The 27010-nt window shown below is 66.6% G+C and overlaps 2 protein-coding genes across 5 annotated transcripts in view; both read left to right on the forward strand.

Moving 5' to 3' along the window:
- Positions 1-1965, forward strand: part of RAB11FIP3 (RAB11 family interacting protein 3) — a 59902-nt gene extending 57937 nt beyond the window's left edge. For both annotated transcript variants that reach the window (XM_055562553.1, XM_055562555.1), the window contains 4 exons: positions 60-197; positions 274-429; positions 500-640; positions 733-1965. In XM_055562553.1, the coding sequence (XP_055418528.1) occupies positions 60-197; positions 274-429; positions 500-640; positions 733-846 (549 nt within the window). In that variant the 3' untranslated portion in view covers positions 847-1965. The remainder of the gene's footprint in view (positions 1-59; positions 198-273; positions 430-499; positions 641-732) is intronic.
- A 3624-nt stretch (positions 1966-5589) lies between these two features.
- Positions 5590-22421, forward strand: CAPN15 (calpain 15). Of its 3 annotated transcripts, none has more exons than XM_055562550.1 (13): positions 5590-5839; positions 10960-11240; positions 15465-16893; positions 17572-17780; positions 17858-18041; positions 18115-18338; positions 19011-19136; positions 19212-19364; positions 19645-19806; positions 19895-20121; positions 20284-20450; positions 20538-20716; positions 20787-22421. In XM_055562550.1, the coding sequence occupies exons 2-13, from the start codon at positions 11059-11061 to the stop codon at positions 20962-20964; spliced, it is 3420 nt and encodes a 1139-aa protein (XP_055418525.1). In that variant the 5' UTR covers positions 5590-5839; positions 10960-11058; the 3' UTR covers positions 20965-22421. The 3 variants fall into 3 exon arrangements, with proteins under 3 accessions (XP_055418525.1, XP_055418526.1, XP_055418527.1); XM_055562551.1 differs by having other exon boundaries at positions 20791-20933; XM_055562552.1 differs by lacking the exon at positions 10960-11240.
- Positions 22422-27010: the final 4589 nt, after the last annotated feature.

The following is a 27010-nucleotide window of genomic DNA, read 5'->3' on the forward strand; positions in this document are numbered from 1 at the left end:
GGGGAGCTGTGAGGGACCACGGCATACGGGCGTGTCCACGGCAACCTTCTTTCTTACAGGAGAAGCAGAAGCTGCTGGATGAGATTGAGGAGCTGTCCGTGCGGCTCAGCGATGAGCAGGAGAACAGGCGGAAGCTGGGGGACCGGCTGAGCCATGAGAGGCACCAGTTCCAGAGGGACAAGGAGGCCACCCAGGAGGTGAGCAGGGGCCGCCCCCATGGGTGCAGAGACCACCCAGAGGCCCTGCGGCCTGGCTGAGCCCAATCCCCCGCAGCTGATCGAGGACCTCCGCAAGCAGCTGGAACACCTGCAGCTCTTCAAGCTGGAGGCCGAGCAGCGGAGGGGCCGCAGCAGCAGCGCGGGTCTGCAGGAATACCACAGCCGCACGCGGGAGAGCGAGCTGGAGCAGGAGGTCCGCAGGCTCAAGCAGGTGCGCTGGGGCCGCACCCGGCGGGAGGGCCTGTCCCGTGCACCCAGGAGTGACGCCCCGTGTCCCCCAGGACAACCGCAGCCTGAAGGAGCAGAACGACGAGCTCAACGGGCAGATCATCAACCTGAGCATCCAGGGCGCCAGGAGCCTCTTCTCCACGGCCTTCTCGGAGTCCCTGGCCGCGGAGATCAGCTCAGTCTCCCGAGATGAGGTAACAGCCCCGCCCCCACGTGCCCCATGCGACCCGCAGGCGTCGGCAGTCCAGGTGCCAGGCACCAACCCCGTGCCCCACTGCCCCCCCAGCTCATGGACGCCATCCAGAAGCAGGAGGAGATCAACTTCCGGCTGCAAGACTACATCGACAGGATCATCGTGGCCATCATGGAGACCAACCCGTCCATCCTGGAGGTCAAGTAGCCGCAGGAAGGCTCCACCCAGCACGCGGGGTCTCCTTCGCCCAGCGGGAGGACACAGCTGAGCCGGGGCGGGGCCGGACGGAGGGGCTCCAGGACAGCCTCAGGCTGGGTGTGCCCCTCAGAACTCCCGCGCTTCCCGCCCGGTCGGGGAGGAAGGGAAACGGGTCCCCCTGGGGTGCTGCTCCCAGTGGCCACCAGGTGCCCTGCCCGGTGCCATCCAGGCCTGCACTGCCCCTGGATGCCACACAGGCCCCAGAACTCTGGCACCGGACGTGGAGGGAGGATAGGCAGGCGAGGACAGTGCCGTCAGGGTCCCACCAGGTGCTGCCCTGCCCCTAGCTTTCCTGGGCTGTTTGAGCCCGCACCCAACTGGAAGGGGCCCCTTGGTCCAGCGTGAAGCCTGGGGCCTGCGGGTTACAGGGCCGTGCCCCCAGCCACACCCTGGCTGCACTAATCCTATGATGTGAGAGCCACCAGTGGGGGTCACTGACTCTGGGGGGCAGGCCCTCCTCCCAGTGCGAATGTCCACTGCCCCCAGGAGTCCGCACGTCTGGAGCCAGCTTCCTCTAGGAGTCAGAGGTCTTCAGGGGTCCCTCTGCCAGGAGCGCTTTGCAGGAGGCCAGGCAGGGCTGGCCCCCACGTCCACAGGTCAGGGCCTTCCTGGCGGCTTGGGGGCTCCTTCAAGGAGCAGCAGCATCACCCCCCGGGGCTGCGGGCCTGCCCCAGGGCCTGAGTGCGGCCAGGAGCCTCCTAGAGGGGGTGGGGTGGGGGCCCTGCTGGTGCGAGCATGTGCGTGAGGGAGTGTGTGTGCGTGCGAGCGTGTGAGCATGTGTGTGGCCCTGTGTCCTTCCACCCTCTGCGTGGCCCACCTTCTACACTAAGGTTTAAGATGTTGCCTCGTATTGTACATTCTGGGGGAAAGCCTTGGGTGTAAATCAGTGTAAACTTGGAGGAGAGATTTTTCTATCATGTAGAGTAGGTATTTTTTATAGATTGAAGGTTGATCAATTTTTTAATACTTCCAAGAGAGAAAACTATCTGTGTATACACATGAAATATATATATATGTACAATAATAAACACTGGAACTCTGCTCCCCACCCTGCCATGCCCCACCACACAGCCTGGGTCTGCTTCTGTGAACTTGAGCTGCCCGAGCCTTCCTCGCAGGCGCTGGGCACTGACCTGCACGCTCACCCTGTTTTCACCCCAAGAAAGAGCTCCCTGCCATGCGCCAGCAGCCTGGATGACACAGGATGTGAGCACCCAGGGGCCCCAACAGCAGTGAGAGGCCGTGCCGGGGGGCTGGCCAGAGGCTGCTCGCAGCATCCTCTGAGCTGGGCAGCAGGAGGCCTGGTCTGGCCAGCCCCTCCCAGAGGCAGTGTGCGGGATTGCCCCGCCAGACTGGGCCCCCAGGGGAGCCCATCCAGGGCACCTCCTGGGCCAGGGCGATACGCTGGGGCCTCAGGGCTGTGTTCATGGTAGGACATGGGCCTTGAGTATGGCCTGGCTGCTGACATGGTGCCAAAGGCCAGCTGGGCAGGACCCATGGGGCGTGTAATCATGGATAAAGAGGGCTCCAGGAGGGGCAGGCACAGAGGACCCAAAGGAAGACACTGGAAAGGCACAGGCCCTGTGAGACTGTGGGGGAAGGCTTGGCAGGGGGGCCAGGGCAGGAGGGCCCGGGTGGTTCTAAGGGTGAGTGGCCAAGTCTGACTTGAAGGGGGGTGTCAGCCAGAAGTCCCCAACACTCGATTTCCTAGCTAGGTGTTTGTGACCCCCAGCACTGAGGTGCCTGTGTACCGGACACAGGTGGAGACAGGCCCTGCCCGACCACCCAGTGGGGCAGAGAAGGGCTGGAGTCAGAGCTGCTAACCATGTGGCTCCAGGTGACCGCAGGCAGGGCCCCCTGGCCTTGTTCTCAGCTGGGGGTGGGGCACTGGAATCAGAGGGTTGCCAGGGGCCTGGGCACTGTGGGGAGCAATTTGAGGGTGTGGATGTGTCGTGGGAGTTCTGCCTGGAGCCTGCACCCTGGCCAGGATTCCAGGGGGCCTGGAGAGGATCAGGCCCCCCTCCATGCTCCTGGTGCTGAGGGGTGGCTCCCCAGAGTCCACAGGGCCTCACCAAGTTCAGTAGTGAGGCTGGGACTTATACCTGTCCCCCCACCCCCGGCCCACAGTCACATGGCCGGGGCAGCCAGGGAGGGCAGCACTGTGCCCAGCCTTGGGCTGCAGGCTTCACCCTTAGGCTCTGGGTGGAACTGTGCAAGGAGTGGGGCTCAGCGCTCAAGGTGCCCAGCGGCTGTGACAAGTTCAGAGGGTCAGTGGGCACCTGTAAGGGCCTTGTCCCCAGCCTGGCGGCACTGAGGGAGCCTCTGCTGGCCCGGGACGGTCAGTGCCTCTGCTTTGACACTGGGTTTCGTCCTGTAGGGCCCATCTCTGCCTGGGAGGAGAAGCTGAGTGTGGGGGGAGGGCTCACTCTGTCAGGTAGGCCAGAGCCAGGCAGGGGTTCCTCCCTGAACCCTGCTGTTTCTTCCTCTCCTAAACGCAGGGGCCTGTCCGCAGCCCTGCTGGTCCCGGCAGCCAACACTGAGGCCCCTGCCCTGGCCTGCAGGGGTCCCAGCCCCCTCCGCACAGGGTGGGCTGGGAGACCATGTGACGCGGCAGGGCCTGGCTGCTGCCCAGGACCAGCTTCCTGGCGAGCTCTTTACAGGACCGGCCCAGGCAGGGTGTGCCCAGAGTGCGGAGAGGCCGCAGGGGACACAGGAGGCCGGAGGGCGTCTCTCCCGGGGGGACCCGCCACCCTCAGCCCCAAAGCGGATCCTGTCACGCTGCTAGAGCTGTGGAGCCAAGGTCTCGGCCTGTTCGTGACCAAACTGCACAGAGCAAGGCTTTGCCTCTCCTGCACAGCCGCCCTGGCCCTGGGCCCCTGGTGTCCCACATGCACTGCCCTGCTGTGGCCGAGGCCAGCTCAGGCCTGTCCGCGCTGAAGGGTGGCCGCTCTGCACTCCCAGCCCAGGGGCCCCAGTGCCTGTCACAGCAGGGAGGGTCCCTGTGCCCGCATCCCCACAGATGCTCTACCCCTTGAGAACATCTGGGTGTTCTCACTGGTGTGTCCTAAAGCCCAGAAGAGCATGGTGGAGATCTGCCCCCAGGGACTCCCCTCCCCTCCAGGTGGCTAGCTCCTGAAAGTCACCCTCTGCTTTGTGGTTCCTTCCCCAATCGGGAATAGAGTGAGCTGGCAGGAACCTGCCTCAACTTCGGCTGTTTTTCTTGTTAGGAGGCTACAGGGCTGTGGACATCAGCTCTGACCCAGTCACCCCAGGCAGTGCACAGGGAAGGAAAGGGGCTTGTGGTGACTGAGCCACCACTGGGAGTCAGCCCTTGACTCTGTCCTCAAGTGATTCTGCAGCCACCAGGCCTTGGTCAGAGGCCTATCACTGCCACCTTCGTGCAGGTGAGGAAGCTGGGGGCGGGCTAAGTCCCTGCGGGCACTCAGGAAGGGGCTGTCTTGGCTGTGTCTGAAGCCCGAGCACCTGGGGTGGGGACGTAGCTGTCCTGGCTGCAGCATCTGGAGATGGAGGTTTTCCAGGAGCCCTGAGCGCTGTCCCCGAAGGTCCTACTGACCGGACGCTGGAGCAAACATCACCTAACTCCCGGTGCAGAGCTCCTTTCTGTATGGAGGCGGAACTGGACCACGCCCACTCTCCTGAAATCTGGCCTAGCCGAGGGAACCTCGCTCCCGTCTTCCCGCGTGGGCCGTGCCTTCTCCGGCTCCACACACCCCCCGAAAACCAGGGTCCCGGAGTTCCGCCCTCAGCGTCCCCTCGCCTCACTGCGGCCTCCGCGTGCTTCGGGGGCGCCAGGTAAACCGCTGACACCAAAGCTCTTTCAGCCGGTCCTGCTGCCTCTAGAAACCCTAGGCGACGGAGGGCAGGGGGTCAGGGGCAGGGCCTACCCCCAGTTCCGCGGCTGCTGGGTTGTCAGAGTGACCTCCCGCTGCCCGAAGGGCAGGGGCAGAACGTGCCTGAGGAGCCGGTTCTGCTCGGAGGCCCCAAGTATCACACTGGCTTCCTCCCTGCCGGGGGCCGAGCTGTGCGCTGTGCCTCCCTCGGTCCTCCGGCGGCCCGGGGGTGCTGGTTCCCCCGCTGGCCGAGGAGAACCCGGGGCTCGGACACGCCATGCGCCCAGGTCACCCCCCGAGTGGCGCCGCCCTTGTCGGCCCAGCGAAACTGGAGCGTCGGACCGTGAAACCTTCGCGGGTCCCCAGGAAGCAGAAAAGTTTGGAGGCACCCGGGAGAGAGCTGGCGCATTTACCGGCCCCGCGCGCGGTCCTCAGGGGCCAGAGCCGGATCCGCAGCCGGGCGCCTCCCCGCACAGAAACCGGAAGCGTCGCGACCGGGCCGCTAAAGGTCCCGTCCTTTCCTGCGGGCCGGGCATTCCGGGGGTTGTAGTCCTCGTTCCCTCCTCGGCGCCTCCTCAAGCACGGCTTGCCGCCCGGCAGCGGAATCCACCACCTCCCTCGGCGCCCGCGGGCGGGACTGCCGGGGACTTCGGAGGGCGCAAAGTCGGGGCGGCTACAGGCAGCTGCCCGGGAGTCAGCCTCCCAGCCTGCCTCGCGCGCCGTCCTGGACTCCGCCTCCCGGCTTGCTTCGCGTGCCGCCCTGGACTCCGCCTCCCGGCCTGCCCCGCGCGCTGCACTGCCTTGTGGGAGCGGTAGTTCGGGCGCGCGATTCACAGTGCCGCGTGCGCCCCGGGCGCGCCGTAGCCACGGGGCCCCGGCCGGGCGCTACGCTACGGAGGCGGCGCAGGGTGCGGCGCGGGCCGGGCCGGGTCGGTGCGCTCGCCGGCTCCGCCACTCAGAGCGAGAGGCTGTCGGGGCCGCGCGCCGACGGCAGAGGGCCCGCCCGCCCTCCGAGAACAAGTTGTGGGCCGGCCGGCGCGGGCGAGCGAGCCGGGCCTCGGGGACTGAGGAGGCGCCGCGGGTTTGCGGAGGTGAGTCCCGTCACCCGGGCCAGGCCGGGGCCGGGGGCGCGGCCTGGACCCCCGGGAGGCCGTGGCCGACGGGCGGCGCCTCCTGGGCACTGGGTGGTCGTGGCCGGGCTGGGGACGCTGTTGGAGAGGGGAGCCGCCAGGACCTCGAGCGCCGGGCAGCGGGAGACCAGCCCAGGGTCTGAAGACGCGGGAGGCGGCCTCAGCCCCTCCTGCCCTTGAGTGCCCTTACCTCCGGTCAGTGTCCCGGCCGCGGCGGCATTAGGGGAAGTGTCCGGTCCGGCCCTGTGGAGTGGGGGAGCAAGCGCGTCCTGTCTGCCCGCTGGCCACCAAACACGCTTCCTTCTCTTGTTCTTTTCCTGTTGGCGCTGGAGCGAACCGAAAAGTTACCATGGTGGCGCCTGGAGTGGCTGCCGGGCTGCCGGCCCACCCGGCTGCCCGCAGGAGGGGGCCCTTCTGATCCTGGCCAGGGCAGCCTTGTGTGATCAGATGGCCCTGATGGGGCTGGCTCTCGGGCCCCCTTAACACTCAGGAGTTTGTGACCAGACTGCAGACAACAGGACCTCAGTAAGGTCCAGCCTGGGAGTTCGGGGTTTTGTGGCTGCCAGCCCTGCTCAACTGTGGGGGAGCTGGGACTCAGCTGGGTGCTTGGTTGTTCTGTGCTCTCCTGAGAGCCCCTCCTGTGGGGCCCCCTCCCTCTGCCTGCCTCTGAGGGCAGTGTAAGCTCCTGTGGGAGGACCCCGCCCCCAGAGCTGGGCTCCAGGGAAGATGGAGTAAGTTGATCCTTACACTTCTGAGGGCCTTTCTCAACCGTGGGGAGAAGGGTCGGGAGAAGGGTAGTGTTTCTGTGGCCCAGGTGCCTGGAGGAGGGCCCCAGATGGGCAGGGAGCCTGGGAACCCCTGTTCTGAAGCCCTGCTGGTGGGTGCGGCCTGGCCTTGGTGTCAGGCACCTCTCACTTCCTCTTGGGTTGTCCTGCTCCCTGGAGGAGTGCTTCTTTTTTCTTCTGCATCTGAAGCTGTCGAGAGCTGCTCCCTGTGAGCAACCAGGCTGGTGACCTCGTGACCTCCTGAAAGCCAGGCTTAATTAAACTCAGTGATTGCTAGGCTTTGGAGAGGGAGCGGGTTTTACCTTGTGTCTCTGCTCTAAGGACCCCTGTCCCAGACCAGGTGCTCTGAGAGCAGGAAACGGCTGGGTCCTCCAACCCTTCTGGACGGGGTCATTTGCTGAAACTCTTTGGTTTCAGGCTCTGCATTAGACTCTCTGGACCTGTGTCAGACAGCATCCTGCTGAGCCCTGCTTTACAGACAGGAGGCCCAGGCTGAGGGCAGCCGGGCTGTGGGGAGGGATGAGTGGACTGCACATCCAGTCCTTCCAGCCCCTGCTTCCACCGCCCCCGATGTTTGTCTTTTATTTGGGAAGAAGGACTCTGCACCCTAGAGGTTCTCTAAAACCATGGATGTCTTCATGGGCCTCAGCGGGTCGCAGAAGAGCCTGCGGGGCTGGTTGTGTAAGAGTCCAAGCCCAGACTCGGCCCAGGTGCTCCCTGCCCCCAGGTCAGCTGCTCTTTTGCCCGTACTGACTCCAGCCCTCCCACCTGGCACCTGCAGGAGCATCCCAAAGCAGGGACATGCTGGTGTCTCTCTTGCCTAACCTCTTGTGCCACGTTCCCAGGCAGGACCACCCCCCCAGCACCACCCCCCCCAAGAGTGCCCAGTAGGCTTGTGGGGTCCCTTTGGTGTCCCCGGCTCCCCGTGCCCAGCGCTGCCCCAGCGGCACCAAGGCAGGTGGTCAGTGAGCATCCTGCATCAGCTGCAGGCTGCTCTGGTGACCCAGCTCTGAACTCAGAGGGGCCTCTGGGCCGCGGGGCCAGAACGGCACCTGCTCCTGGGGATGAGAACCGGCCCGCCCGTCTCCACCTTCCTGGATGAGGGGAAGGAGGGTGTGGGTGGAGTTTGGACTTGGACACCTGCCCAGGCACACCTGTCACTCTGGGTCACCCTGTGGATGGCTGTGCTGGAGCTGCCAGGACGGTGCAGGGAGCTGGGGGCCACAGGGGAGCAGCAGGGACCTGACGCCCCCAGGACGCGCTGTCTCTCCAGTGAGGACTTGTCCGGCGCTCCGGCCTCCCTGGCTATCCTGGAGGCACCATCTCCCTCCAGCAGCGGCTCCGCCCCTGCTGTCTGCTTCCCCCTCCCTGGTGGCCAGACCGCGGGACGGGGCTGGACAGCGCTGCAAGACATCAGAGGGAAAGCAGGCTGATAGCTGCTGTTGACGAGAGCCATGGCGTCTGTGTCCTGAGGAGGTGCTCATGGCTTCGCTCCCTCGGCCTCTGGGCTGAGCCTGGAGCTGAGGCAGTGCCTGCTGCTGACCCTTCCATGGCCGACCTGGAGATGCTCCCCACGGCCCATCTGCCTCCCCAGGGTGAGCCAGAGGCTCCAGTGCCTTTATGTCCCTGAAGCAACTCTGCCTCCGCGAGGCCTGCGGTCACCAGCCGCCCAGGCCACACTGCTCTGCGGCCACTTGGCCAACAGAAATGGGGAAGTGCCAGAGGCAAGCGCCTGTCGTCAGGTGGCTCTGAACTTGTGAACTGGAAGGCAAAGTTGTGGTGGCGTCCCTGGCTCCCTGGCAGAAGTTTCCTTTTTCTTGAGGCTTGACTGAGCGGGTACGACTAGAGACAGAGAACACGCTGGGACTCTGCGTCCCATCCTCTGGTCTCCCTGCCAGCAAGCCACCCCTCGCTTGTGGGTGTCACTCTGGGGAGCTGTCTCCACCCCTCCCTCCCAGAAAGCAGGGGCCTGGAAGCAGAGCCCTGCCGGCCATGTGACCCGCACGGGGTGGGGGGCCCAGGATCCGGACTGCAGCTGGACACTGCGGGGCCGAGGTGCGGAGACAGCGGCCTCCTGAAGCATGTACAGGGGAGGGTCTGAGGCCGGACCGTTTCCTCCCGGGCCGGGTAGTGGAATGCTGGTTCCTGTTTTGTTCCTGCAGCTGGTTTTCAGGGGGCATTGATGGTGACTCTCAGCAGAATCTCCACAGCCCCCTCCTCAAGGTTCTGGCCCGGCCGGTGGGGGTGTCTGGGCCTCACAGTGCACCTGGGAAGGACAGGAGGCGTGTGCCCCGTGGGCAGGTGGTACCAGGACCTGGGTCCCGGGGAGTCTTGCTGACTGCTTGCTGAGAGCCCTGACTCTCGCCCCCCAGGCACTTTTCCCTGGTGGCCCCAGCCATGGCAGAGCCAGGGTGCAGGAGGCCTTGTCCCCTGTGGCCCTGGCTGGCCTAAACAGTGGTGGTCTTGGACCAGGCAGCTAGGAGCAGCTGAGTCAGGCCCCAGACCGCACAGTGTGAGGCCCTGCCGCCAGACGGGCTGTGGCCAGGAGCCTGGGCTTGGGCTGGGAGGTGAGGCTCAGGGGCAGGTCTTCCAGGTAGGCGGCCCTCCCCCACTGGACAGGTCTGGACTTTGGCCCTGGAGCAGCAGCCCAGCCTGCAGGCTTATCGCTAGGACCCAGAGTCCATCGGCCAGGGGTGCCAACCTGTCTCCCTGCTGCAGGACTCCGCCCGCCACCCCAAGACCAAGGTTGGCACGGAAGCCAGGCCCTGTCCTCGCAACCTACCCTGGGCCCTGGCTGTGGGTGGGCCGCCCCCAGCCATCCTCTGTGCTCTCAGTGGGCACGGGCCTAGCTCCTGGTCAGCCCAAGCCTGGACCCAGGCGTAGGTGCTCCTGCTCCATAGGCACCTTCGTGGCTTAGCTTCAGCTCGAGGCCTCGGCCGCTCAGGGTTTGGCTGCGGAAAAGGAGTGTTGGAGATGCTCAGGGTCTCTGCCCGGGAAAGCGCCCGCGTGGGGTGGGGGCAGGAGGCTGGGGGCTGGCCTGATTGCGGTGCGTCTGCCTTGTCACCGTGGAGGGGCAGGTGTCCTGAAGGACCTGCTTGGCGTGGGCCTGACCGCCGTGAGCACCCCCTCGCAGCCCAGGGAGCAGGGCTCCGGCTGCAGCCGCCGCCCACGTGTGACTCGTCCCCGTGGGGTGAGCGTCCGCCGCGGGAGGAGAAGGGCCGCGACTGGAGGCTCACACGGGCCTCACCCTGACGTCAGGTGGGCCCGGCGGCGTGTCAGGCGTGTCGGGTGACATGAGTCCGTTCCCCTGTCCTGCCTTTTCCACGTGGCTGTCGGGAGTGAGAAGGGACCCCTGTGGCTCGTGGCGCACTCCCACTGGGCGGCTCTCCTGTCGGTGGACATGGGGAGCATTGGCTTTGCAGCTACTGGGGACCCCCACCCCCCACCCCCCAGTTGGCTCTGGTCGAGCTGAGGGGAAGCCTGAGTGGTGGGTGACTTTTAGGGTCACCGGGCCTTCAGCAGTCTCTCCAGCCCTGGTCTGGGTCCCTTGGAGGAACAGGTCCGGCGGGCGTGTTGCTGCCCGGCTCTCTGGCCTGACTGCAGCCCTGAGGGCAGGGCCCAGGCCCTCCCCCGTGCAGAGCCGCTGTGCTGCTGGGCCCTGGGCGCCTGCTGGGAGGGGGTCGTGTGTGATGGACCTGGGCTGAGGCAGAGCTGCTGGTCACCTGCTTGACCAGAAAGCGAAGGGGACACCCATGGTGGCCCAGAGGCGGCCCAGGCGTCTTCCCTCACCTGACTGGGACTCAGCTCGTCTGAAAGGAGACGCCCCCCCCACCCACCCACCCACCAGCCTCCCACCTCAGGGCAGGAGCACCTGGGCCCACGCCTCCCGAGAGCAGGCAGCCTCCTGGGCCCCTTCCTGCTCACTGTCTCCAGGTCAGGGGAGGCTGTCCTCCACAGGGGCCTTGGTGGTGACTGTGGACGGTGCCCAGGGCTCGTCAGCCCTACCGGGCACTCCTCTTCCAGCTCATGTTTTCTGGTTAAATATCTTCTCGATCATTTCTTTCAGGGTGAGACCCATTCTGAAGGCCAGCAACCGTGGCACGGACGCCTTGCCCTGGGGGCGCCAAGGGGGCCATAATGGGGGTTGCCGTGGGGCAGGGGGGACCCTGCGGTGGCCCTGCTGCAGGCGCCCCTGCCGCCCCAGAAGCCGCGCGTGCACTGGGACCCTCCAGGCGCCGTAGTCACGTGTCTCTTCTCTCTCTGTCTCTGTCATTTCTGTTGTGCTCCTCGGACCAGCCCGGCTCGCGAGGCCGCCCTCCTCCATGCTCCGCCTCGCCCGCCGCCGCCGGCGCCCTGTGACCAGGCCCGGCGCTCAGCGTGGCCACCACGGGGGCCATGGGGAGCTCCGCCTCCTCGCTGGCCGCCGAGACCGAGTCGGACCACGGCTTCCCCCGGGGCCCACCCTGCCCGGGGCCCCCGGCAGCGGCTGGCTGGGGTAGGAGTGGCCCCGGGGGGCCTGCGTGGGGCGACAGCCTGGGCACCCGGCAGCACCCGCCCCCGCGGCCCCGGGCCCGAAGGTAAGCAGGTGGAGCGGGGGCGGCCCCGGGCCCGAGGGCGGGGCTGCCGTCAGGTGCCCTTGCTCTGCCGGCGCCTCCCAGACAAGCGGGCCCTGTCCCTTAGGGCCCTCTGGAGACTCTTTTCACCCCAGAGACCCGGGCGACTCGGGCTGCTCACTGGGCAGAGCACACCCGGGACCCCCGCCCCCTGGAGCTGGGCTGAGGGTCTCAGAACCGCAGATGGTGGGGCCGGGACCGCCACTGCCTCAGGCCGGGGGCTTGCTTGTCCGCTGGCTCTGGAGCGGCTGCTGGAACTGCTTGCTGGGTGGGGCCGGGGGCACGGCACGCACCGAGAATGCTGCTTGCTTCCCGTGGAATCTGGGGCCCTGCCGTGGCCCGACGTGTGTCGCCCTGTGACGTGGCTGCCTGCAGGGGGCAGGGGGTGTGGGTCCCGCTGATGAGCCGCCCTCCACGTGCCCATGTCCTCCAGCTGCAGCTGCGGCTAGACTCGGCCCCGGCTGCCTAGGCTCCCCCGGTGAGCTCCACCTCTGGGTGCCGAGGTGAGGGGTGGGCAGCCCAGCCAGGCTGCCCACTGCTGAGACCTGGTGGGATGGACTCCCAAATGCCCCCACACATGGACGCTCCAGCTTCTCCACGTCCTGCAGCCTGACTGGAGGGCGAGGGGCTCAACAGACACTCCGAGTCCCTTGGGCCAGAGGGGGCACTTGGCCTTCTTGGTGCCCCGGACCACCTCGGGGCCTGCAGACACCGCGCTCCGCCAGCAGCCCTTGGCGGGCACTTCCCTCGGACACAGCTCACTTGTGCAGGACAGTACCTGGTGTCTGTGGGGCCCTGAGCGTGTCCTGGGCTCACCGTCTAGGCGGCCGGCCCGTGCGTGGAACAGGACCTGGGTCCTGGCAGGCTTCTGGGGGTAGCTGAGTGACCCCAGTGAACATAGTCATGGAGGCCCCCGGTCCAGAGGGACGGCTGCGGAGCAGAGGGCCTCGGTTCCCTGTGCTGAGTCAGTGCCGGCTTTGTTTGGACAGCGCTCACCTGCCATCAGGGGCTCCACTCACACAGTGGGAATCACACGGCGCGTGGCCTCTGTGTCTGCTTCTCACTGAGCGTTGTGTTCTCAGGCTGTCCGCGTGATAGCAAGTGTTGGGACTTGGCCCCTTTATGGCTGAGCGATGCTCCGCCGTGTGGAGTAGGCCTGCTGGTTTACTGGTGGACACTCGCACTGGCGGCCCTGCCGCTGTGGACGTGTGTGGAGAGGATTTTGCACAGACACGTGTTGTTACTTCTCTTGCGTAGCTACACAGAATGGGGTTGCTGGTGTTCACTGTAAGTTCACGTTTAACTGTCTGAGGAGCTGCCAGGCTGTTCTCCACAGTGGTCGCCCCATTTCCCAGACCCCCAGCCATGCAGGGAGGGCTCTGGTTTCTCCCCGCCCGCCCCGCCTGCATGCAGGGTGGTCGCCGTGGGCTCTGACCGGCATCTCCCCAGGGGCCGGTGCGTCCCTTTGCGCCTTCTTCACGCACGTGTGTCGTTTCATTTCCGGGTATTTACGTCCTCAGGGTAAGTCGCTGGGGAGGGGGCAATTGCTAGGCCTCAGGGAGGGGCACGGGCCCCGAGGCGGGTGGCAGAGAGGTCGGCTGTCCAGCCCGCACCCTCTTGTTCTCCGGCCCAGCGCTGCCAGCAGTTAACTGTGCCACCTGGAGTGAGTCAGGAGGAAGAGCTGCCAGTGACCTTGAGGAATCCACAGGCACCTGACTAGACACGAGAGGAGCAGGCAGGGGGCTGGTACGGCAGAGGCAGGCCAACCCTCCCCACGCCTCCGCTGGACATGTGGACGCGCGTGTGGGTGGCCGGGGCAAGCCATCCCTGCCCTGAGGGGCGCCCCCTCCACTGAAGAGCCTGCAGGTCTGGGCTTGGTCCCACTGCCAGGCGGACCAGGAGCTGCAAGGCCTGGTGTGGGTGTCGGCCACTGCGAGCTGCAGGCCTCCCCTGGGGACACAGGCCGAGGGGCTGGCGCAAGACTGGCTGAGAGTGGCCTCGGAGGGAGGTGCCCATGTGCCCCTTGGGACCAGCTGGGGGTCGGGGTCAGGTGGGCGTCCTGCCGGGCAGTGCGGCCTCAGGTCTGCTGGCCTGACCAGCCGGGTCCTCGAGTGGGGACCCCTCTTACTCCGCTAAGATTTCCAGGGAGCCGAAGGCCATCTCCCAGCTGCTGCAGCCCCTGTGTCCCAGGAGCACCCGCCCCCACGCTCTCACCTGGGGCTGAGGCTGCAGCCCAGAGAGCTGAGGCTGAGCAGGCGTGCGCTGTCCGCCCCACCTGCCTGCCTTTGCATCCTGAGGGTGAGCGCCCAGCCTCCTAGAGTGCCCAGTGCTTGGGAGCGTCTGTGTGGAGGCTCCGGCACATTAGGGTGCTGGGAGGTGACCCTGGCTTTGGGGCTGGGGTGGCGAAGGCCCAGGTTCCTCCAGACACCCCGCCGCTGCACCCTGAGCCACTTCGTCCCCGCCCACCCAGTGACATCAAGACGCAGCATGGGCCATGAGGGTCCCCGAGGGGGGCAGCCCGCACCATCTCCCGCTCTCCCGGGACGCCAGCTGAGGATCCCGGTGTGGCCTCATGCTCGTCCAGGCCCGGGCCCGGCCAGCTGTTGGGCCGTGAGGGATGTAGGGTTGGGCTTCCTGCCCTCCTGCGTGTGCTCAGCACACCTGGACCACAAGGGGCCTGGAGCCGAGGGCAGGCCCGAGTCTTCCCCCAAGTCTCCCCCAGGCCTCCCCCAGGCCTCAGGGGCACACGGGGCACAGGGCGGCCGTCTGAACATGGGCCCGGGCTGCAGCGTGTGTGCGGCTTGTCTGTGTGGCCGCGTGTGCCCATGCCTTGCCTGTGGGCCTTCCTCAGTGGGGAGCAGCAGGGGCATCTCTTAGGTGTTGGTGACGCAGAAGCCCAAGCTGACCCGACCAGGGCCTGTCCGTCATTGTGGCGCTGCGGCAGCTGCAGACAGCCCTGAGGCTCAGCTCCACACCTGGGGAGGCGGCGGCGGCCTGCACTGGCCCAGGAACCCTCACGCTGCTTGGAGGAGGGTTTCTGTTTGTTTTGAAGAGGGGAGTTTTCTTTCTCCCTGGAGTGTTTGGCGTAAACGCAGCACGAGAAGCACGAGCTCTGCGCCTCGCTGTAAAGAACAGTTGCTGTTTCTGCCAAGCAGACCAGCTACCGTCAGGGCAGGAGAGCGCGGACGCCCCCCACGCGGCTGGCCTTGTGAGGCGGTGGGGAGACAGCCCCCTCCTGCCCCCTGCTCAGCCCGCGGAAGCCGCCTACTCCTCCTGCCTCTGAGTTTGCCCATCCTAAACCTCCCCGTGGGTGAATCACGCCACGTGTCGGGGCCCAGTGCCAGTGTGTGGCCGTGCTTCGCTCCTGGCTGCTGAACGGTGTTCCTTGTCTTATTTATCTGTTTACTCATTGATGGACACTTGGCTTGATTCCACCAGTTGGCTGTTGTGGGCAAATCTGCCGTGAGCACGTGTGGATGTGTACTGGTAAAGAGCATGTACCTGGGGTGGAATTGCTGGGTCCTAACCGTGGTCCTCGCGTAGCTTCTGGGGAGCCATCTAACGGTTTCCCGCAGCAGCTGTGCTATTCCGCGCTTCCCCAGTGATGTGGGAGACCGGGTCGCTCCAGCTCCAGGTCCTGGCTCCTGCCCTGCCAGGTGGGCTGGTGTGCTTTGCATTTCCCTGACTGATCCGCTGAGCAGCTTTCCACGGGCTTCTCCGTATCTCTGGGAAAAGTCACCTTAAATCCTCCGCCCATTTTTAAAACCAGGTTTTTGTCATGTGGTCATAAGAACGATTCATACGTCCTGGGTGCTAGACCCTGGTCAGACACACAGTTTGCAAACGCTGTCTCCCGTAGGATATCTTCTCGCTTTCTTTATGGTGTCCTTTGACTCGTGGAAGATGTTAGTTTTGATGTTCTTTTGTTTCCTCCTTTGTTTGCCTGCATGGTCATGAAAATTTACCTACTTTTTCTGCTTCTAAGAGTTTCATAGTTTTCATTTCCATGCTTAGGTCATTGATCCATTTTGAGTTAAGTTTTGAATATGGCGTGAGGTACGGGTCTGGCTCCTCCTTTAGCATATAGATCCCATTTTCCTAGTGCGTTCGTTGAAAAGACCATCCGTTCCCCGCTGAACACTCTTGACGCCCTTGTCAGAAACCCCTGACCACGGCCTTCCCTTGCAGCCACACGCACTCGCCCGGGCCCATGGCCACGGTCGGGGAGTGGGCCTGCGCACGCTGCACCTTCCTGAACCCGGCCGGCCAGCGCCAGTGCTCCATCTGCGAGGCCCCACGGCACAAGCCCGACCTGGACCGGATCCTGCGGCTCAGCGTGGAGGAGCAGAAGTGGCCATGTGCCCGCTGCACATTCCGCAACCTTCTGGGCAGGGGGGCCTGCGAGGTGTGTGGCTTCACCCCCGAGCCTGGCCCGGGGGCCCCCCCGCTGCCCATCATCAACGGGGCGCCCCCAGAGCCCCCGGGCAGCTGCCGGGACGAGACGGGGCCCCTGCGGACGGCGGGGCCGGTGGCTGTGGAGCCGGCAGGTGGACGGCCGGCGGAGGCAGAGGGGCAGGAGGGGGGCGCGGCTGCGCCTGGGAGCGGCTGGGCCTGCCAACGCTGCACGCTGCACAACACGCCTGTGGCCAGCTCCTGCTCGGCCTGCGGGGGGCCCCGGAAACTCTCGCTGCCCAGGATCCCTCCCGAGGCACTTGTGGTCCCGGAAGTCGTGGCTCCTGCAGGCTTCCCCGGCGTGTCGGCCCCGGCCCAGCCTGGGGAAGGCGCCGAGGCCAACACTCCTTCTGCTGTGGACCAGGAGCCCCCCCGGGGGCCACCCTTCAGCCCATTCTCGCCCACCCTCCAGAACAACCCCGTGCCTCGCAGCCGCCGCGAGGTGCCCCCCCAGCTGCAGCCACCGGTGCCTGAAGCCGCCCAGCCCTCACCCTCTGCCAGCTCCAAGGGGCCCCCCCAGGGCCTGGGGCGGCCCACGGCCGGGGCCTCCCGCCTGGCGGAGCTGCTGTCAGGCAAGCGGCTGAGCTTCCTGGAGGAGGAGGCGGCCGCGGGAGGCCCCACGCTGCGCCCCCCGGGTCCCGCCAGCCCTGCACACTGCGAGGCTGGCAGCAGCACGCCAGGCAGCGACGTCATCGACCTGGGCGGTGACAGCGTGCGTTACACGCCCGCCAGCCCCTCCAGCCCCGACTTCACCACCTGGTCGTGCGCCAGGTGCACGCTCAGGAACCCCACGGCGACCCCCCGGTGCACAGCGTGCGGCTGCTCCAAGCTGCACGGCTTCCAGGAGCACGGCGACGCCACCGCCCGCTGCCCCGACTGCAGTGCGGACCGGCCTGGGCCCTGCCCAGCCCACAAGGCCGGCCGCCCCCTCCCCGCAGCGCCATCTGAGCGCCCGGGCCAGTGGGCCTGCCCCGCCTGCACCCTGCTCAACGCGCCTCGGGCCAAGCACTGTGCCACCTGCCACACCCCCCAGCTCATGGCGGCCCAGCGCCGGGGCGTGGCGCCCCTGCGGCGCAGGGAAAGTGTGCTCGTGGAGAAGCGGCGGCAGACGGACGAGGGCGAGGCCAAGGCCCTGTGGGAGGACATCGTGGCCTTCTGCCGGGAGGTGTGGGCACGCGGCACCTTCTCCCCCCGAGCCTCAGCTCCGGTGACCCTCACGTGACCTCTCACCTGAGATCCTCAGGCCCTTTTCCTTGCATGTCTGCGAGGGTCCTGACCCCTCACCCCCAGCGTGCGTGCCAGCAGCCGTGGCCTCACGGGAAGGTGGGGACAGGCAGGCCAGGTGCCGCCCCTAGATGCAGAGCCCCAGCTGAGACAGGTGCCCCCTGTCCTCTCTGCCCTTGGACTGCAGGAGGCTAAGCCCAGGGCGTCACCCCCAGGGACCTGGAGGGGGGCGTCTGTCCCCCTGGGCTGCTGCCCTCTGTCACTGCCGGCAGCCCGTCCAGAGCTGTGTCCTGGCCACCCTACCCCTGTCAGGCCCCCCACCTCTCTTCCTAGGGCCTTCAGTGCCCCACACCCACACCTGCAGCCTTCAGGCTGGGCCCTGCACGTCCCCTGGGACACACATACCTCCCACTGGTCCATCACCAGCCTGCTGTGCCCTGGCTGGCTGCCGTCCACCTTGCTTGCACAGGGTGGTGTGGGCCTCATGAGGCTCAGCCGTGCCATCTGCAGGCTGCGAGCTGCACGCCGCCCCCCTTCCTCTAGGGCTCAGGTAGCTGGGTACTGTCTTGGGGTGGGATGGGGTTCGGCCTGGCCTGAGTTGTGGCCATGGTCTCTGCAGAACAGCGTGAACTTTGTGGACGACAGCTTCCCCCCCGGGCCTGCGTCTGTGGGCTTCCCCGTGGGTGACAGTGTCCAGCAGCGCGTGCGTCAGTGGCTGCGGCCGCACGAGATCAATTGCTCCGTGTTCAGGGACCACAGCACCTCCTGGTCCGTGTTCCACACGCTCCGGCCCTCGGACATCCTGCAGGGTCTCCTGGGGAACTGCTGGTGAGTGTGGGTCCCCCACCCAGGGTGGGGGAGCGGGCGAGCAGGCGAAGCTCCCCCTGAACCCTGGTCTCGTGCAGGTTCTTGAGTGCGCTGGCAGTGCTGGCTGAGCGGCCGGACCTGGTTGAACGGGTGATGGTCACGCGCAGCCTGTGTGCAGAGGGTGCCTACCAGGTGCGGCTGTGCAAGGACGGCACGTGGACGACGGTGCTGGTGGACGACATGCTGCCCTGTGACGAGGCCGGCTTCCTGCTCTTCTCCCAGGTGGGCGGGGGTGTGGGCGGGCGGGCGGCAGGCGCGAGGAGGCAGCGGCCTCACGACTCCAGCCCCCCCGCAGGCTCAGCGCAAGCAGCTGTGGGTGGCCCTCATTGAGAAGGCGCTGGCCAAGCTGCACGGCTCCTACTTCGCGCTCCAGGCCGGGCGTGCCATAGAGGGCCTGGCCACGCTCACCGGTGCCCCCTGTGAGAGCCTGGCCTTGCAGGTCAGCTCCACGAACCCCCGCGAGGAACCGGTGGACACTGACCTCATCTGGGCCAAAATGCTGAGTTCTAAAGAGGCAGGGTAAGAGAGACAGTCACGCTGGGGACCTGGAGCAGCGGGAATAGTCAGGCCAGCGCCCTGATCTGCACCCACGTTTCACAAGATATTTCTGGCACGGGCTAACCACGGCTGGGAGGCCCAGCTCCCCATGCTGTGCCGGCCACCCCACCTGCTTGGATGGGGTGAGGGCAGGTGGGGTGCTGTCCATCAGCTTGTACCTAGAAGGCCCTGTCCTGACCTGGGCCTGTGATGACCATCAGCACCCTTGGGAGTCCACGTGAAGTGAACGCCATAGTGGCACCTGGCAGTAGCAGCCCCCAGGGTGGATGGGTTGGGGGAGTGGGGGCTTCTGAGCCCCAGCATGCACTGGCCAGTGTCTGGGGAGGGTCCAGGACCCTTGCCCTCAGCTGTGGTGGGCAGTGGCATGGCTCTGCCCCTTGGGGAGCAGCATCTCTGAGCTGGCAGGGCCCCCAGCCTTGCCAGACCTCCACGGGATCCAGGCCTGCCCACCCCGCTGAGCTTGGCCCACCACTTCCTGAGCCCTGGCGTCCCACGTGGGTCTCCCACAGGCAGGGAGACCCCCACCTGGAGCTGCACCTCCCCGAGGCAGGCCGGGACAGCAGGTGTCCCCTAGAGAGGGAGCCCACCCCAATACCAGGGGGCCCCGGTCAGCGGGCTGCTCTAACTGCACAGGTTCCTCATGGGTGCCTCCTGTGGTGGGGGCAACATGAAGGTGGACGATGCTGCCTATGAGAGTCTAGGCCTGCGTCCCCGCCATGCCTACTCCATCTTGGATGTCCGGGATGTCCAGGGCTCCAGGTAAGGATGGGCGTGGTGATGCATGGGTAGGGCGGGGCCATGGGCATGGCCCCCAACCCTGTGGTCTGTCCGCAGGCTCTTGCGCCTACGGAACCCATGGGGCCGCTTCTCCTGGAACGGCAGCTGGTCAGACGAGTGGCCACACTGGCCGGGGCACCTGCGGAGTGAGCTCATGCCGCATGGCAGCAGCGAGGGTGTCTTCTGGATGGAGTACAGCGACTTCGTCAGGTACCACGCTCACCCTGGCGCATACAGCGTCTTTCCCAGGAGCTCCGCCTGTCTACTGCCTGGCGCGGGTGCTTCTGCTGGGGCTCTGCCCGTTGGTCAGCCTTAGGGCCTGGCGCCCCCTGGCGGTGTCCACAGACAACAGCCAGGACTGGGGTTTCTGAACACGGATTCCAAGAGTTCCCAGGGGGCGAGAGCCTGCTGCGGTCACCCTGCCCAGGGACGCATGCTGTGCGGGCAGCTGGGTGGAGGCCGCTCAGCCAGCTATCCTCTGGCTGCCCAGGTACTTCGACTCCGTGGATATCTGCAAGGTGCACTCGGACTGGCAGGAGGCGCGGGTGCAAGGCAGCTTCCCCAGCTCGGCCAGCGGGCCGGTGGGCGTGACGGCCCTCACGGTGCTGGAGCGCGCTTCCCTGGAGTTTGCCCTCTTCCAGGAGGGCAGCAGGTGGGCTGGGCGGACTGGGGGCGGGATGGCAGGGTGGTACAGGTCTAGGGGTGGGGCCTGGCCACTCGCAACCTTTCCGTTCGCCCAGGCGCGCGGACTCAGTGGACAGTCACCTCCTGGACCTGTGTGTCCTGGTGTTCCGGGCCTCCTTTGGCAGCGGTGGCCGCCTGAGCCTGGGCCGCCTGCTAGCCCACAGCAAACGCGCTGTGAAGAAGTTCGTCAATTGTGATGTGATGCTGGAGCCTGGCGAGTACGCTGTGGTGTGCTGTGCCTTCAACCACTGGGGCCCAGTGCCCGGCCCACCCGCCCTGCAGGGTAGGTGACTGTGGCTGCTCGGCCCCAGGCCCCGCCCACACGGCCCCAGGCCCCGCCCCACACAGCCCAGACCCGCCCATGGCCCCAGGCTCCGCCCACACTGTCCCTATTAGCACAGGCCCGCCCTACACGCTCCCTCATTCTCTCCCTCCCTCCTTGCAGCCTCCAGCCCCTCAGCGGGGACCCCGCGCAGCACCCCAGAGGCACCCGGCCACGTGCTGGCCGTGTACAGCTCGAGGCTCGTCATGGTGGAGCCCGTGGAGGCTCAGCCGACCACGCTGGCCGACGCCATCATCTTGCTCACGGAGAGCAGGGGCGAACGGCACGAGGTGAGTGGGCGGGCGTGGGCCCTGGGGAGGCAGCAGGAGGTGGCTGCCCACGGCCCGCCCACCCACACCTGCACTGCCTGCGCCCAGGGCCGCGAGGGCATGACCTGCTACTACCTGACACACGGCTGGGCGGGGCTCATCGTGGTTGTGGAGAATCGGCACCCCAAGTCTTACCTGCACGTACAGTGCGACTGCTCCGACAGCTTCAACGTGGTGTCCACGCGCGGCAGCCTGCGCACCCAGGACAGCGTGCCACCCCTGCACAGGTGCGCCCCGCCCCGCCCCGCCCCCGGCGGCCCGCTGGCCCCACAGGCCCTCACCGGCCCCCTCCCCCAGGCAGGTCCTGGTGATCCTATCCCAGCTGGAAGGAAATGCCGGCTTCTCCATCACCCACCGCCTGGCGCACCGCAAGGCAGCGCAGGCCTTCCTCAGCGACTGGACGGCCTCCAAGGGCAGCCACAGCCCCCCACTCACGCCCGAGGTCGCTGGCCTGCACGGGCCCCGGCCGCTGTGACCTCCCTGCCCCCACCTGCCTGCCCCCACACGCACTTTATGAGGGAGACCCCAACACAGGACGCTTGAACCACAATCTCAGGACCCCCACCCAGGGAGCTCCAGCTGTGGGCACAACTCCCCCCGGCCCTCCCCCCACCCCTCCCTCCTGCCCAGGGCCTCCCAGCCACCCAGCAGATTACCTCGAACCCACCTCCAGCTCTAGGTGGACATGTGCCAGCCTCTCTGACCAGGCCACCTTGAGATCTGGCTCCAACCTCCAGGGTCAGGGTGAGGCTTGCTCCTTATCCATGGGCCCGGGTCTCCTGCCCGGGTCAGGCAGCCATGTGCTCCAAATCCAAATCTGGGCAGGTCAGAGGCCAGGACCCCAGAAAGAGAGCAGGGACCACCCTTGTCGTAGGGGTCAGAGGTCAGGACTCCAGGGTGAGAGCAGGGACCATTTCTGTTTTGTGATCAGAGGCCAGGACCCTGAGGTGAGCAGGGACCACCCCCTTGTTGGGTCAGGCCAGGACCCCAGGGTGAAAGTAGGGACCACCTCTATTTTAGGGGGTCAAGGCCAGGGCCCAAGGATGAGAGCAGGGACCACCCCAGTTTGGGGAGGTCAGAGGTCAAGACCCCAGGGTGAGAGTAGGGATACCCCCTTGTGGCCAGAGGTTGAGAACCTTTCCTCAGTTTGCCCCCATATCCCACCTATCCGCCCCACCCCCCACCAGCCCTCATGTGGCCAGCAGGGGTCCCTGGAGCCCCAGCAGGGTCTGAGGAGGCAGGTGCCTGGCAACTGTGGGCTGAACCAGGGTGGGGAGGGAACTATGCAATTCCTGGCATGCCAGCCAGGATCGAAGCCATGCCCTGGGCCGGGGCTGGGGTGGTGGTCAGGTGGTCCTGGGCCCAGCCCCGTGCTTGGCACCACCTGACCTGCAGGAGAAGCAGAGTCCCAGCGTCCCCCGGGCCGTGTCCAGGCACATGCAGGGTGGGCCCCAGCCCCGCACCCCTCCCCTCTGAGCCAGCGTTCTCCCTGTGCTGCTCAGCCCTGAGCTCTGTGTCTGCCTAGGGATGACTGAGGCCGCTTCCTGGGTGCCCAGCCTCACTGCCCAGCAGCCCCTGGCAGCAAGCAGCCCTGCCCGTGGTCCCTCGCTTTCCGTGGGGCTTGCTGGGTGGGGGGGGGGCAGATTCACACCTGGAGAAGCACTAGACCCCCAGCCCCCTTTGTACTCCTGTTACTCTGAGTGGGGGGTTCGCACCTGGAGCAGCACCAGAAGCACTAGACCCCCCCACACCTGCCCCCTTTGTACTCCTCCTCGTACTCTGAGCTGTGAGTATTTTTAACCCTGTACATACGGCAGCTCTTCTGACGCAGAGACTATTTTATCAACGTCAGCGCCATCCCCGTAGGATGACCCCATGGGTGTTTCCAGACTCAGGCTCCGACGGACCAAATAAAGATGTTTTGTTTTGTAAGTTCATTCTCATCTATCTCTTCCAAGGGCCCCTGGCCCCTGGGCTCCTCTCCGGGACAGAGCTGTGCCCATCTAGGGACACCCTCTCTGGGATGCCTGGGCAGGTACCCAGGCCTGCCTCCCAGGGAGCCTTCAGGGGCACCCTGCCACCTGCTGCCTGCACCCCAGGAAAGACAGGGCATCCAGCTGGGGCAGAGGCTCAGGCCCAACCCTGTGGTGGTTTGCAGACTGGTACCCATGAAGCCTCAGAAGGGCCATGCCCGTGCCAGGCTTTTCTTAGAGAGATAGCTGTGTTCCAGGCACCTGTCTGGATTTGTCGGTCCCGGGCGGAGCAGAGGGAGAGCGGGGCTGGGAGACAGCCACCCTGTGCCCACTCCCTGCCAGGCTGGGCGGCGTGCGGCCTGCAGTCCCAGCCCAGGCTCTGTGTAGGGCCAGGCAGGCCAGCCTCCCAGCAAGAAGGGGGGCTGGGGTGCCGAGGCCGCACAGGGTGTAAGAGGCCTGTCTCGGGCCAGCCTGTCGAGTGGGAAAGCAATTAAAGCCACCAGCAGTGCTCGCTCCGGGCGGGCCTCGGGCGGCGGGGAGCTGCCACAACGCATCTCGGCTCAGCGCCTGGAGACACCCCCCACCCCACCCCCTGCTCCATCCGCGGCTGCGCGGCCACGCCGGACCTTGTCCTCCGGGGGCCGGGCTCCGTCACCCCAGGGCGTCCCAGGGAGCCTGGGCCCGCATCGCTGCAGCCCTGAGATGCCCAGGACATGAGAGCTGACGGGCCTGGGGGCTGCCTGCCTCCCTGTCAGCTGGCCTGGAGACCCCGGCCTGTGCCCGCTCCCCTTGGACACCTTCCTCGGCAGGGAGGGCTGAGGGAATTGGGGGTCAGGGGCCCGCGGGTAGGACACTTGGGGACGCAGCTGCTCCCGGGAGGTGCTGCGGGTGCTCAGGTGGGGCCTAGCGGCACCTGGACCTAAGCCGGTGCGGGTGGTGGGCGAGGCACAGCCTCTTGACGCACCCGCAGGGGCACCTGTCTGGGCTGCGTGCCCCCACGTCCCCTGTCTTTGCTGGCTGGAGCGCCTCCCGGCCCCTTACCCAGACCGCTTGGCTGCCCACCCGTTGGCCGCGGTGGCCTTCCTGAGGCAGGCGGTGGGGTGTTCTCACTTGTGAGGCAGCCCTGTCAGAAGCACTTAGTGTACAAATTAGCTGCGGCCTCCCGCCTCCTCCGCGCTGTGGGCTCTGGGCTCCGCAGACTCCCTCCTGCCCCGGGCGCCCGCCCACACAGCCGTGGCCAGCTGGCTCCTCCGTGGCCCCTGACCTTGACCTGGACAGGGGTGACTGCAAGGGGCGGGCGTCCGGCCAGCCAGCAGGGGCTCCTGCTCTCAGCCCAGCACCGAGCCTATCCTGAGGACCAGGGCCAGCGTGCAGAGCCGTGGGGGGATGGACCCCGAGCCACACACAGACTGCAGCCCCCGCTGCCCCGCCTGCCGGCCGGCCTGCCACTCAGGCAGGGAAAATCGCCTGTGACAGGCCCAGGAAGGCCGGGCCCCGGGGGCCGCGCGGGACACGCACAGCTCCTCTTCCAACATATGGTTGCTGTCGGCCCCGGGCGCTGCTCAGCCAGCGCTCCAGAGCTCTGCGGCCTGAGCTGCGCCCCCACCCGCCTGGCCGGCTGCTCCCTCGGATCCACCCGGCCCCTGCCCCACTGGTATACGTCCCCCAACGGGGAGCTCACTCCCGCGGCAGCCCCTCCAGCTAGCAGCCAGGAGTTTGTTTCCAGGGCCTCCAGTGCACGTGGAGAACTAGTCCCACCCCACCCCAGGGGGCCACTGAGCGAGCTTTGGGGGAGGGACTGGGGGTGCTTCCAGAGGATGGCGCTGGTTGGGGGAGGGCTGCAGTGAGCAGGTTTGGGGCCAGAGGCCTTCTGGGGTCCCAGTGCCAGGAGCCTCCCAGCTGCACACCCTCTCTCGGCATGGGCCCACTCTGCGCCATGTCCTGGGCCGGCTGGATAGCCCCACAATGCCCTCCCTGCAGCATGCCCCCCATGGGCGTGCCCCCGCGGGCCTGTGGCAGTCCCCACCAGTGCCCCAGTGTCACCCGGTCTTGTCAGTGTGGCTTTGCTGCCCCCTCACAGACCTGCAGCGAACCTGCTGTGGCTCCCCAGTGCTCTCAGGGCCCCGGGCATGACCTTGCCCCTGGGGACCGTGCCATGAGTCCCTGAGGCCACCTCAAGTGTGCAGGAGGGAAGTGCCTAGGATGACTCAGGCTCTGCCCGTGGTGGAGCTCTCAGACGCTTGGGGGGCTGCCACGTGTCATCAGCAAGAGGGTAACCATGAGCCATGGCCATCGTCCGCCTGGCGCTGACCCCTCCCAAGGCTCAGACCCTGCTCACGGTCTGTGCCACTGTCCCCCTTCCCACGGGGCGAGCAGAGGCTGCCCGACCCCAACACCAGTCCTGGTGAGGGCTGCGCATGGACGCTGAGGGGAGGAGACAGGCCTGCCTCGGGCACCACACCGCTGTCCCCCTGCCTTCCCTGGACCCACTGTCTGTCCTGCCCACGTGCCCCTGGCACACAAGTGCCGGCATCAGTGGAAGTGACAGGTGCGCAGTCTTGGGCAAGCAGGCAGAGCAGGTTAATGACCATGACACCTCCCTGGAGGCAGAGGGAGGGGCTGCGTGTCCCCCCACCCCGCACCAGGACAAGCTGAGGGAAGGCTGCTCCCTAGAGCCCCCTTCCCAGTCTGCAGGCCCAGACCGATACCCAGGGAGCATGGGCAGAGGTTTCCGGACTCAGGCCACAAGGGGATCAAGCCCCCGAGCTTGGGGGTCCCTGATGCTGCCTCTGGGGCAGGGCCAAATCCCTGGGCCCGAGCACGCACCAGCACGATGGGATGTTGGCGTGGGGCCTGTGGGTGGGTCATGACCTCCCACCTCCCGCCACACCCTACTGCAGGGTGAAAGTGGAACAGGCTCTGGGCACACTGTACCAGCTGCAGGGAGCAGAGATGCCCACAGTGGCTCAGGCAGAGCACCGCTGACCAGCCTCCCCTGCCGCGGCCAGGGCTGGCCTGTGCACCCTGACTCAGCACTGGGGACAGGCTGTCAGACTGCAGCTGCAGCCGAGCTCTGGGACCCCTGCTGTGCACTCAGGGGTGCCCACCTGCACCCCTGGCAAAACCCCTCCTGGAGCCCGGCCATGCCCTTCAGTCTGAGCTCAGGGGGCGGGACCACTCTGTGTCCCGCCCAGACTCCGAGGAGGGCTGTCCACAGGGCCAAGCTGCCCTCCATGGCCTCCTCCCCCTTCTCTGGGGCTTTACCAGGCTGTCCTGAGACGCCCCTCCCTTCCCCTGGAGGGTGGCAACAGCCTCCAGCCAGCTGGCCCCCTGTGTGGGCAGCAGGGCCTCCCAGAGAGCAGGAGGAGGAGTCAGCAGTGGGGGGCCAGGAAGCTCAGTGCCATCCCTGGGACCCCCAGCCCCAGGTCTCAGGGTGACCTGTGCCCCCTGCCCTGTCTGGGCAGTGCCCAAGACGGGCCTGGCTGTGTGTGTCCGGAGTGGGATCTGTGTGCAGAAGGAGCAGGCCTCCTGGCTCCGACGCTCCTCAGAGCTGCTGGCGTGACGACCGCTCAAGCTGTCTCCTGGCCTGGGGCTGCCTGCACGGTCAGCTGGTCAGCTGGGCCAGGCCGGGCAGGCAGAGAGGGACGGCTGGTAGGCCGTGCCCCCCCCCGCAGCCCTCCACCCCTCCCACCCTGCCCTGTGGGCTTGCCGGGGGGAAGTGGGGTATCCCTAGTTGTATCAGGGAGGGTGACACTGGACAGTCACCCTCACACCAGTGTCCTGGCACTGGACGCCCCCAGAACATGGCGCCCTGCTCCTTACAAATGCCAGTCAGGGCTGACCAGAGTGCCAGCAATAGCGCTGTGGCCAGTCACCCTCCTGCACAGCTGGGGAAACCGTGGCCAGGCTCACAGGGCCCAGAGTGCTCCATCCCAGAGACTCTACAGGACACACCTTTGCCCCCCAAAGTGCCCCTGTCCCCACACTGAGCTGCACTGCCCTGGGCTTCAATGGGGGCTCCAGAGAAGGTGGAGCGGACGCTCATGGGGGCCTCTGGGGCAGCACACGCCCCTCCGATGGCAGACCCCACCCCACTCCTGAGATAGACATCACGCACCTCCGGGTTCGGACACTGTCCCCTGAACAAAGGCAAACATCCTCTGAGGAACTGGCCTGGCCTGCAGTCTGTGTCCACTTCCAGAATGGGGCTGGCTGTTCAGGGGGACTTCTGCTAGGACCCAGCTGAGACGTGGGGCCCCAGACTATTGACTTTGGATGTTTGGTATCAACATGGAGTCAAGCTTCGCGGGCGGTGGAGCGGCTCAGGCTGTGAGGATAGAGGGGGCGGTGTTTCCTGGTGGGCCCTTTCCCCGCCCCGCCTGGTTCAGCGGCCCTCCCGGGAGGGACGGGCAGTGGAGAGGAGGCCTGCCAGCAGTGGGCAGGGGCAGGGCCCTCCCCAGAGCACCTTCCAGGGGACTGGGGGTGATGCTTCCAGAAAGCAGGAGTGAGCGCATGGGACCCTCTTTTCCAGAGTTAGTGACTGTCAGT

The sequence above is a fragment of the Bubalus kerabau genome, chromosome 23 (assembly GCF_029407905.1).
Source record: "Bubalus kerabau isolate K-KA32 ecotype Philippines breed swamp buffalo chromosome 23, PCC_UOA_SB_1v2, whole genome shotgun sequence".
NCBI lineage: Eukaryota > Metazoa > Chordata > Mammalia > Artiodactyla > Bovidae > Bubalus > Bubalus kerabau.

Coding starts and splice junctions, on each gene's coding strand:
- CAPN15 (XM_055562550.1), top strand. CDS start 11,059: ATGGGGAGCTCCGCCTCCTCGCTGGCCGCCGAGACCGAGTCGGACCAC. Junction 19,365..19,644: donor GAGTACAGCGACTTCGTCAG/GTACCACGCTCA, acceptor CTGGCTGCCCAG/GTACTTCGACTCCGTGGATA. Junction 19,807..19,894: donor CTCTTCCAGGAGGGCAGCAG/GTGGGCTGGGCG, acceptor CCGTTCGCCCAG/GCGCGCGGACTCAGTGGACA.